The following is an 11629-nucleotide window of genomic DNA, read 5'->3' as shown; positions in this document are numbered from 1 at the left end:
GTAGTTGGGAGAATACTTTGGGGGGATACTGATTCGCGTGCGTTGGTAAGCTGGAGTAGGCATCACTGGGACTGAATACCGAAGGCAGAGAGCGAGGTGATCTGAGAAGAGGACAGGCACCGAAAAGCACTTGAAGTTGGTAGGCACGAGTCCACATGTAAGTATGTGATCGAGGGTACCCCCCCGAGCGTGCGTAGCACCACCAGTGTTCCAGCGGGTTAGATGGTTGTGATGTATAAAGTCGACTAGCCGGGTTCCGCTACGATTTACAGTGTCCGATTGGTCACCTAGGGTAGGGTGTCTAGCATTAAAATCGCCCATGTATATCATACCACGAGTTGTGGGAGTAGGAAGGGCTGCAGTATTCAGCTTACCAGGGGCAGAATAAACGTTACAGAGGCGAATTGTACCACTTCCTAGTGCAACCTCAATAAGTTGGTAAGTCGTGTCATTGTCCTCGGAAGTGCCGAGTGGTCGATGCTGGACGGTGGAGTGTACATAAGTAAGGAGCCCATTTCGAATGTGGTGAACATATGGAATATAACCACTAAGGGATGGGGCTGCCCCCCCCCCCACCAGTGGGACGTCCAACAAAAGCTTCTTGGATAAAGATGACGTTCGGTTGATGATGGTTGACGTAGGCCCTGAGTGCAGCAACCTTCGCGGGTGTGGTTATACCACAGGCATTCCAAGAGAGGATGTGTAGCTGTGCGTTGTTATTGAACGTTATTTCTGTTCTTTCGGAGGCCAGGTGAGACGATAGTAGAGGATCGGGCACTACCTCCTGTTAGTCCTCGGGAGGGGGCGTCCACTGTGATGGCAATCATTTTCTCGAGGCGAGTAGCGAGTGAGTCAAATTTAACAGTAAGTGCAGAGGTTGACGCGATGTTAGCCTGCTGGGCATCCACGAGCGATTTGAGTGTTGCATCGTTAACCGATAGTCGTGTAGACAAGGAGTCAAAGGCGGCCATAAGAGAATCAAAGCGAGCTTCGATGCTATCAAATCGAGTTTCAATAATTGCAACACGATTTGTAAGGGAGATACACTGAGACTTGAGAGATTCTACGGCCTCTTGGAGCGTAATGATCTGCCGAGAGGCGGCAGCGGTGGATGGCGGCGATGGTGGCGGTGGGGGTGGAGTTTGGGTACTCGGAGCCAAGCGTACTCGTTTGGTACATCCATGCCACACATTAACTCCGGGCATTTGGCACCGCGGGCATTTCCACTGCGATTTGTCTGGTGTAGGTGGTTTTGGTGAGTCTGTCGATGATGCCGAGGTAGAGGTAGGTACTGTGGTTGCTGTAGGACTACGATGAGGGCAGGAACGCGAGTCATGTTCAGCTGAACACCATGCACACTTTTCATGGGCATTGCAATACCGAGAGATATGACCAATACCCCAACATTTGAAGCACCATGGTTTTTCGTCAGGCATTTTGCGGAGTTCACATGGTGGTAGGCAAGGAAGGAAGGAAAAGTTAATGTGGGATGGGGGCGGGTTAGGTAGGCTCCATGTAATTACAAGTCTGTTGATGGGTACCTTATTCTGCAGGAAACGGCGTACAGTATATACCCCTGTTAGCTCCTTAGCTAAAGTTGGTTCACTATCTACAGGATATCGTGTGATGAGTTCGGTGGGGACCTTGTGCGGTCTATCTACAGAATCTTGTATATCAAGAGATAACGACAAAATCGCCCCATCCTTGACCTCATCTATGATGTCCTGTCGGCGTCTCGATATGTAGACATAACTTGATGTGACAGCTGACATTTTGACCTCGGCTAGTTCTCGATTAAGACCAAACATTCTTACCACTTCAGAAAGCCATCGCAGTTTCTCATTAACTCCTGGGTTCCCTCTGAATTGTAGTTTGACATACTCGGAACGGGGGGCAAAGGCAAGAGAAGTAGATGAAGGTGGGGGTGGGGGTGGGGGAGGTGCATTCTGCGTAGCAGGTCGTGATGGAATGGGTATGGTAGCATCTTGTAGAGGCAGAGCCTTGTCACTCTTGGTGGCCTTGGCAGCGGGAGATGTCTCTTCGCTATTGGCATCGGAATCGCTATCTATAGGACGCTTTGCGGAAGCGTTGGTGAAGTCCATAGGCTGGTGAGATGGATTGACAGGTGTCATTTGTCGGTGATCGTGATAATCGAGACGAGGCCAGTTTTTCAGTGACAGGTCGTCATCCTCACTTAATGCAAGATCCATCTCAATATTTGCAAGGGAGCCGGGACCTGTGTATTCCATTTTACGAGGCAAGTTTGCAGTATTTGTGACTTGAGCAGTTTTACCAGGTGAGTGATGTGGCCATGATGTGGGTACCTGTGTCAAACACCTCGCACTGCGCATGCGCAGATGTGAGGAATTCGATCAGGGAGGCCCTCCCCGAGTATAAATCACTATTTCGGCTAAGTTCCACAATAATCAAGTTCACTGATAACACTGTACGATGCACTGGGTTTTAACACGGCCTCCGGCCAACTCCGAATAATAGGAACACCGTATATCTTGCGAAAAACGGGGGTCAGTAGTAGAGCTTATCCAAGCAACCGCCACCTACCGTGTCCAACCGTGAAGTCTAGTCAGTGAGTGGTTTAGCAAGTTGACTGAAATTAGGGCAGAATCTCCGATAATAACCTGCTACACCTAAGAAACGCTGGACTGCTTTACGGTTGGCAGGAGCAGCTAAAGCCTCTATGGCTTCAACCTTGGCGTGCATAGGTGCAACCGTACCGTAACCCACCTCATGGCCTAAAAAGGTCACCTTTGCATGAGCAAACTCAGTCTTCATTAGATTGACAGTCAACCTAGCCTTCCTTAACCTCTCGAACAAGGACCTCAGGGAAATCAAGTGTTCCTCCCACGTCTGAGAATACACGCACAGATCATCGATGTACACACACACACCTTCCAAGCCTGCAATAACATTAGACATTAGACGTGAAAACTTTGCGGGTGCATTCCGTAAGCCAAATGAAGTTACTTTGTATTGATATAGTCCACTAGGTGTTATGAAACTTGACACACGTTTTGCCTCCTCAGACAGTGGCATCTGATAGTAGCCACTCATTAGATCTAATTTAGTTATAATTTTGGCCTTGCCGATTGAGTCAATTAAGTCATCTATGCGAGGAAGAGGGAAGTTGTCAGCCTTGGTAAGTGCATTAAGTTTTCTGTAATCAGTACACATTCTATACTCCCCATTTCCTTTTGGCACAAGAATACATGGAGCAGCCCAGTCATTCTTACTTGGCTCTGCTAAGTGATTATCAAGAAGAAATGTTACCTCTTTCTGGAGAATAGCTGCCTTATGGGGGGACATTCTATAGGGCTTTTCTCTTACCGGGGCGGCACCTTCCACTAGTTCAATATGATGAACTGCCTCAGTCGTTGGTCTCGGCACATCTCCAAAGATTTCCACAAACTCTTGCAGTAATTCTGAAACATCTGACTGTTGGCTGTCAGACAAATGATACAACTTACTATTTAGATTAGCAAGGACATCAGAATTCTTGAGTTTGTTACCTACAGGAATTTTATCAAGGTCGTCTTCACTTTGCATCTCCACAACTTCTAAACTATTTACAGTACCATCTACCTTCTCCTCTGTCTTAGCAGCACTTCCCGAGTCTCTTCTATGGTACTTCTTAATCAAGTTTACATGTACTAACCTTTTTGTTTTTCTGTGATCAGGAGTGGATATCACATAGTTCAAATCTCCCCGTTTACCTATAACTCTGAAAGGTCCCTTGTACCTTGCTTGTAATGGACACTTTCTTACGGGCAAGAACAACAGAACTTCATCCCCAACCTCAAAGTTACGTTCTACTGCATCTTTATCATAATTTTCCTTCATCTTTTCTTGACTTAGTTTTAAATTACATTGTGCAAACCTGTGTACCACATCTAGGTTTTCCTTTAACTTAGACACATACTCAGACAAGTTATCGGCATGCTCCAAGTCTATCCAGCTCTCATGGAGTAGCTTCATGGGTCCTCTTATGTCTCTGCCAAACAATAGTTCACTTGGAGAAAACCCGAGACTAGATTGCTTAGCACATCTGATCGCATATAGAAGGAATGGCAAACCCACATCCCACTCATTTCCAGTCTCATGACCATACTTTGCTAACATTGTTTTAAAGGTTCCATGAAAACGTTCCAAGGCTCCTTGGCTTTGGGCATGATAAGCAGATGCAATATATTGTTTAATCCCAAGAAGAGACATTACTTGCCTGAAGATATTTGATACAAAATTGGTACCTCTGTCGGACTGCACAATCTTCGGTATTCCGAATAGGGTGAAGAACTTTGTTAAGGCTGGCAACACAGTCCTGGCTGTAATGGAACGCAGTGGAATGGCCTCTGGATACCTGGTGGTAGTGCACATTAGGGTTAACATGTACAGATGCCCCTTTTTGGTTTTAGGAAGGGGGCCCACGACATCAATTATCACATGGGTAAAAGGTTCCGGCACTACAGGAATAGGTTGCAACGGTGCAGGAGGAATAACAATGTTAGGCTTACCTACCAACTGGCATGTTTCACATGTTTTACAATATTGTGCTACTTGTCTATGGATACCAGGCCAATAGAAGTACTTGATAATCTTGTCCAAAGTTTTCTGCACACCCAGATGTCCTCCTATGTAGTCATGTGAAAAACTGATGACTTTCTCCTGATGAAACTCGCACCAACTCTCATTTGCAGGAACATCTGGCGGTCTATATTTTCTCATTAGTACATCATTACGCGTATAATAACATGTAGCTTCATTTGAGATGTCCTTCTCTTGTATGGCCCTTGCAAATAATGGGATTAATGTCCTATCAGCTTTCTGGGCAGATATCAGATTACTACGAGTCATTGGGAGAACACTTATATCCACACGTTCACTTACATTACTCTGCGCTTCATTCACTTTATCGCTAGACAGACTGCACGGCAGAACCCCGGGACTAGGCGAATCCACATCACGATCAGCAAGTTCATCTGGCTTAACAGCAGGTCCTGTACTAGAATCTACATTAAACAAACTACTAATATCCATATCAGCAGTTTCTTCACTGGTTTTCATCCTTGCCTGGCTGCGAGTAACTGCGCATGCTGGAAAAATATCTCCACACTCGCTTTCCAAACCCTCGGCAGGATCCCATTCCAGTGGAGTCGTACTCACCACGGGATTAGGCACAATTAACTTTCCCGCTATATCATTTCCTAGCAAGAAACTCACTCCCTCAACAGGTAAAGTCTCTCCAACTCCAACCAACACAGGCCGAGATAATAATTCGGTTCGGAGGAACAACTTACACAGGGGAACCGTCATCGTACCCCCAACGCCCTTTATCAATACATGCTCACCCGTCAACGCCTGTTCTACGTCAGGAACAGCGCTTTGTAATACCATACTGAGCGATGCAGCAGTGTCTCGCAACACAGTTACAGACACTCCGGGCCCATCCTCCTCGACAGACACTGTACCAGGGAATACAAATGGGTTAAACAGACTGCGTTCTCTTCCCACATCAGGATCCCCTTTTTCCTTTACATCTGCAGAAAGCAAAGTTACATTAGCAACACGTTTCTCTCTAGTCAACTCAGGACACCTTGCCCTTACGTGCCCAAATTTTTTACAGTAAAAGCAACCAATTTTTGACACATCTGTATTGCTTTTACCCAGGGTCCAGGTACCTTTACCCTTGTGTACCTTTCCCTCTTGAGGTTGAGAAATGCCTGGAGGGGAAGGAGGCTTACTTGATTTATGCGTTAATGTATAATTTTCCGCCAATGTGGCAGCTCGATCAATTCTACTTACTTCCTTTTCTAGCAAATAGGTTCGAACGTCCGGTGGAATACCCTTAACATACTGTTCCAGTGCAATTAGTTCCTTTAACTCCTCATAAGTTTCAATTCCGCTAGCTGATAGCCATCTATTAAATAATCTATTAACACTGTTACCATACTCGAGGTATGACTGGTGGTTTCCTCTAAAACAGTTTCTAAACTTTTGTCTATAAAATTCTGGAGTGCATAAGTATGCCTTCAACACTGTATCCTTCACTACCGAATACTGGCTCTGATCTTCAGAGGACAAGGATAAATACGATGAACGAGCCTTACCCACTAAGGCCGTTTGTACCAGCACACACCAATATGGCTTAGGCCAGGAGAGGGTGGTTGCCAAACTTTCGAACTGCTCGAAAAACTCCTCCGGGTCACCCTCTAGGAAAGTAGGGACAAGGCGTACTACGCTGTTTATATCAAATGTAGGTTCCAACAACCCTTGGGCACCCTGCTTCTCCATCATTGCAAACTTCAAGTTTGTCTCGACCTTGAGCCTTTCAAGTGCTATCCTCTCCTTCTCCAACTCCTTCTCCAACTCCTTCTCTACTTTAAATTTCTCTAGAGCTATCCTCTCTTTCTCTACCTCCAACTCCATCTTAGTAATTTCTGCTTTATCCTCATCTCTCTCCGTCTCTCCTTGAAGCTCCATGTCACACAATGCCTTGGCACTATCCTCCAGAATTTTTTTCGAGATCAAATCTTGAATGACTGCTTTCTTAATATCAGCCTTGTTAGATTTACCTGTGATTTGAACCTTGTAAAACCTAGCCAAAGCTATCCAGTCATCCTTAAGTATTTCACAGTTCTGCAAAAGGGCAAGCCCAGGATCCTTAATGAATTGGGCAATGTCAAAAGACTCCATATCAGCTAGCGAGGAATTATAACCTAATTAATACAATGTTCATAAACAATGGTTAAATACTCAAGAAACAGTAAGCAATTATTATTCACTGCAAGTATACCGCACTAATACTACACCGCTGTACTTATACTTTATAGTACGATACCTTTTCTGTATAATACACTCGTTGCACAATATGGTACCCCACATATAGTACGATCGCCGCACAATCACAATACGTGCAATCATAATACCACACTATAGTACCCGGTATTATATAGTACCTTCACTTTATATGGTACCTTCAATCTATACGTTACCTTCAGTTATATGGTGTACCTTCAATTTATATGTTGCCCCGCATCTCCACCATTTTGTTATGCCACGACTTCCCAGGGCACGATGATCCCCGAGTATTCCGATTGAGGGCCCCAATATGGCGTAACAAAGTCCGAATTAGCTGAGAGAGGACTTGGGCCCTTAAGTTATGCGTAATTACCAGTCAACTGTTTCTTATATTGTTTCAAATAAAGAGCAACAAAGGAAAATAGATTTAATTATAAATGGGGGCTTAAGCATGACAGAACAATTCCAATTTAGAATAAGATGCTGCCGGCGAATGAGAATTGAAACATGGAAAAGCCGGTAGCTTTTAACAAGAGTATTAAAAAAAATAAAGATCTTGCACAAGTATAACCATTACCATATAGACAGACACACACGAAATATAATAATCAAAGTTAAATTTAATCACTAGAGACCTAACTGCACTGGAACTAAAAATGTTTAATCTTACTTGACACAGGGTATTCTCACCAGTTCTTACTAGCCCGGTCCCTCCAGACAACTCCAACTCACTCACCTGGCCGACCGCCCACGTCACCTTCGGCCACCAATAAAGCAAAACTAAAGGCATCCACATTCTTTGTTACAAGATACAATTTTATATCTGACTGTACATGACGATTACATATAATTATTCATGTACTAGTGCGTTTAAGCATTCACATTACACCACCATACAAGGAATACATTCATCGTACTTTCGAACAACGTATCACCTAGCAGACGACAGTAGTCGTTGAAGGCGAACGGACAATAAACTTGCATAGTACATGGTTTCATACATAATACATAGTTTCATACATAGTACATAATACATACACAATACATAATTTACATAATACATAGTTTCATACATAGTACATAATACATACACAATACATAATTTACATAATACATAGTTTATCATAGAAAAAATGCACTCTTGCATAACAATATATATATGGAAGGGATGGTAAGGGAGGCAAGTGCAACAGTGCTATGTAGAGGTTAGAAGGTAGGGGTAGAGGGAAGTGGCAGGTAAACCAATTGTTGATTATGGGTGATACTGCGCTTGCGGGTAATTCATAGGAGAGACTGAAGCATTTGGTGACCATTTTTGAAAGTGTGTGTAAAGGACGGGGATTTGATGTAGAAGTATTCCAAAATTGGGCTATTGTTTTGTTTGGGGACTGATCAATGGATTAGATATTGGATTTTTCTCTTAATAGTCCTCATAATAGTTAAGATTTTTATTGATCTTATAATCTGAAGTGTGGGAGTGGAAGGTGGGTTGTAAACTTGAAAGGCGGCAGAGCAGTTAGACCAGTCCTTCATTCCACAAGGCGACTTCATGCGTTCCATGAATGCCATGTGAATTGTTGTGCGGAGAAATTACGGAAAAGAGAAGCCTAGGGCAAAGATTTTGGGCACGAGACACTGGCTGATTCCTGCAGTGGCCAGGTAGGCTGGCCCTCTTTCGCGGAGCACTCGGTGAACGAGTAGGTCGGGCCTTCAACCACCACTACATCATTCCTTCAAGTACCTCTCAGTAGATGTAAGGATCTCGGCATCAGTGTTAAAGAAGAAGATTGTATTAGATTAGATAAAAATAATGTCGTAGCAGATTGGTAAAATTAAACTTATATCCCACCATCGGAAAATAAAATAAGAAATAGAAGATTCTGTATATTTCGACCACTCTTTGTTGTCTTTTTCAGCAGGCAGATACAATAGGTACATTACAAGAATATAGCCTATACAGATATATGGTGTACAATAAAGGGACGGGGGAAGAGACTAAAGTCACGTGCCCAGGTGGAGTGATCGTTGGTTGCTTGATTTTGGTTCAGTGACATTAGATAACAATTTACTGACTGCTAGCGATGCAATAGAGTCTGGTGGCCATTGATCTTTAGAGGTAATGTAATTGGGGAAATGTTTTATGAAAGAAGATTAAATTATTTTCCTCATGAAACTACAATGTGATTTAGAAATAATTGAAGCATTTTCCCAATCTATGTGATGATCCCTTTTTGCCACCACGCCAATGAATTCTAAATCATGGCGACCGGGAATGAAGGAGAAGAAGTGAGGACATGATTAGGGGGATTGGTAGTAAGAAAAGGTGGGAATCTCCTGAGGAATCCAACCACACATTCAAATTCCTCTTCTGTTCACGGGAATTCATTATCTATGGAATACAATTTACCACAACCCCGTTTCTCCCAATCCTCTAGCTGGACGCCAGATGTGACTCCATTTTAGTTGATGACAACATAGATAATTATTTACAGAACATCACACTTTTATAAACGTCACAGATCAAATCAACCATAAACATTTCTCTTTTTGAGACAAGCATGCTAGTAACAAAGGGGAAAATACATTCTGACATAAGATAAAAAAAGGTTCGAAGGGAAAGTTCAAAACCACTGCATTGGAGATTTGCTCTAATATCAAAGTAAGTTCAAATTTTGTTGTATTTTCTGTTGACATTTGGTAAGCTCATTTAATTTTCCATCGAGTGATCTAGCGACCCCTCAGTAAACATGTTCACATTCACCATAGTTATATTTTGTTTTAGATTATTCACAAAGGTTTCATTCAACAAAATGTCCATAGGTAATCTAGATAACACTGAGGACTTATTTAATAATCTATTTGATATTTTCCGCCTGGTTTCTTCTCTCAATGGTATTCTTGAAGTTATATGTCTTCTGTAGCTGCGTAAACCAAAGGACAGTTTTCTTTTGCTACCAGATCTAAAATAGAGTTGTCTCCATGCACAATGGGATTATTACGACTTAACTTATTCCAAAGGTGGATAGCCACAGTGTCTTTTGATTTCATTCTCATCCAGTCGCTTCCTCTTCCAGGTTCGAAAAATGACTGCCAATGACTGTAATGTATCGGGTAGATAACAGGTGGTTCTGTGTAAAGAAAATAATGATTAATCACTCTACATCCTCTGAGTTAACAATAGCCATTAACTAGACTCAATTATCCTTGTCAATATTCAAGATTGAATTTAGGGACCAAGAGCCCCTAATGTTCTGCAAAATTAATACAGTTGCATGTGTATTACCAAACATTTGAACATCCTTGCATTTGGTGATGTGTGCAAGCTTTCCACAATGTCCCTCCATGGTTCTGCGAAACAATTGCGGCCCATTGTGGCCCCATATTTTCCCAGAATAATTTTCCAGAAAATTTGCAAAACAGTCTTTACAAAACCAGTGATTGCGAGGAAATCTGTCAAAGAGAGTTTTCTACTACAGCTGAATACCGAAGAACATAACAGGGGGAGACCTGCTGGTCAACTATAATGTGGCTTTGAAAATAGAGTAAATAAAGATATAGATAGGTAGATTAGTAAATAAACGTATAAATACGTAAATAAGAATAAGTAGAAAATAAAAATAAGTAAATGAATAAATAAATAAGTAAATGTATTCATAGATAAATTGATAAATGAATACATAGATAAATGAATAAATAAATAAACAAATGAATAAATTATAAGTGACTAAATGATGTAAAGAGGAGCCTTGGACCCATAGAAAATTACACGTGTTTCGTATGCTCCAACTCCATCAGCTCGAGATGTAAGGAGCAGCCTTAGACAAAAAAAAAAAAAAAAAAGCATGCTCCAACCCCATCACCTCAGACTCGGTTCAATGCAATTTATCCTAAAACTGGGCCCACCTCACTTGTACAATATTTGCTGAAATAAAGCACAGTACAAACACTTGGACCTGTTCCTCATGCCTACCCATAACCTTACTCCCACCTTCCCACCCCCAGCCTGCATTCTCACCCACACCCCTACCTCTTCCCTCCCCTTTCCCCCAGCCTCTTCCCCATCCACTCCTCCCCTTCCTCCTAACGCTGATCCTAATCCTATTCCATCCGTGCCCCAGCCCCGTACAGCAACCTACAACACGTGCAGCATAAACATCAACATTATACAATTAAACATTTAGATAATTATAGATATAAAGCACAGCACAAACACTTGGACCTGTTCCTCATGCCTACCCATAACCTTACTCCCACCTTCCCACCCCCAGCCTGCATTCTCACCCACACCCCTACCTCTTCCCTTCCCTTTCCCCTAACCTCCTCCCCATCCACTCCTCCCCTTCTTCCTAACGCTGATACATACACTGTAAGAGGCCGGTAGTGTACGAATGGAAATGAGCTAGGGTATTAGAATAATTCAGACTCGACGCCTGCTCGAGGGCGATGTTATGTCTATGTGAGGGCGACGTTTTGTCTATGTAAACACACCGACGGTGGTGACTGTTTTATATTCGATGTGTAATCAACTCTGTAAGCGCAGGTTACCTTCGTTTGACTAATGCTGAAGTAAACAATTTTTGCTAGTGGCATTGAAATAGCTTTCCGGATTGGTGCAAGGTGGAGAAGGAGGAAAAAACTATTGGTGCATGAATTCAAAGTCACGCCCATAAGGAGTGACAATTATTTGAGACGTAACTGGAGATTGGTTTAGAAAAATGAGTGACGTCAGACGAAGGCAGCTTAGCGTAGGATACGGGATCTCGTCAGAAGATATAGGGAGAAGATATAGAGAGGGTGTGGAGAGAGGATCAGGAGA

General features: G+C 42.8%; 1 protein-coding gene across 1 annotated transcript; it reads right to left on the bottom strand.

The window, feature by feature from the left end:
- Window positions 1–2580: 2580 nt before the first annotated feature.
- LOC143031638 (uncharacterized) lies at window positions 2581–6936 on the bottom strand. The gene is made up of 4 exons (XM_076195747.1): window positions 6798–6936; window positions 6430–6713; window positions 2986–6315; window positions 2581–2766 (listed from the first exon to the last, which is right to left on the bottom strand). Exons 1-4 carry the CDS (start codon window positions 6934–6936, stop codon window positions 2581–2583), a joined length of 3939 nt encoding a protein of 1312 aa, XP_076051862.1.
- Window positions 6937–11629: the final 4693 nt, after the last annotated feature.

This window comes from Oratosquilla oratoria, chromosome 1 (genome assembly GCF_046742065.1).
Source record: "Oratosquilla oratoria isolate Oo_2021 chromosome 1, ASM4674206v1, whole genome shotgun sequence".
Taxonomy (NCBI): domain Eukaryota; kingdom Metazoa; phylum Arthropoda; class Malacostraca; order Stomatopoda; family Squillidae; genus Oratosquilla; species Oratosquilla oratoria.
The sequence above is the reverse complement of the archived record's forward strand: the minus strand, read 5'-3'. Positions and strand labels throughout refer to the sequence as shown.

Coding starts and splice junctions, on each gene's coding strand:
- LOC143031638 (XM_076195747.1), bottom strand. CDS start 6,936: ATGATTGCACGTATTGTGATTGTGCGGCGATCGTACTATATGTGGGGT. Junction 6,316..6,429: donor TTACTAAGATGGAGTTGGAG/GTAGAGAAAGAG, acceptor ACAAACTTGAAG/TTTGCAATGATGGAGAAGCA. Junction 2,767..2,985: donor GTGGACTATATCAATACAAA/GTAACTTCATTT, acceptor GCTCATGCAAAG/GTGACCTTTTTAGGCCATGA.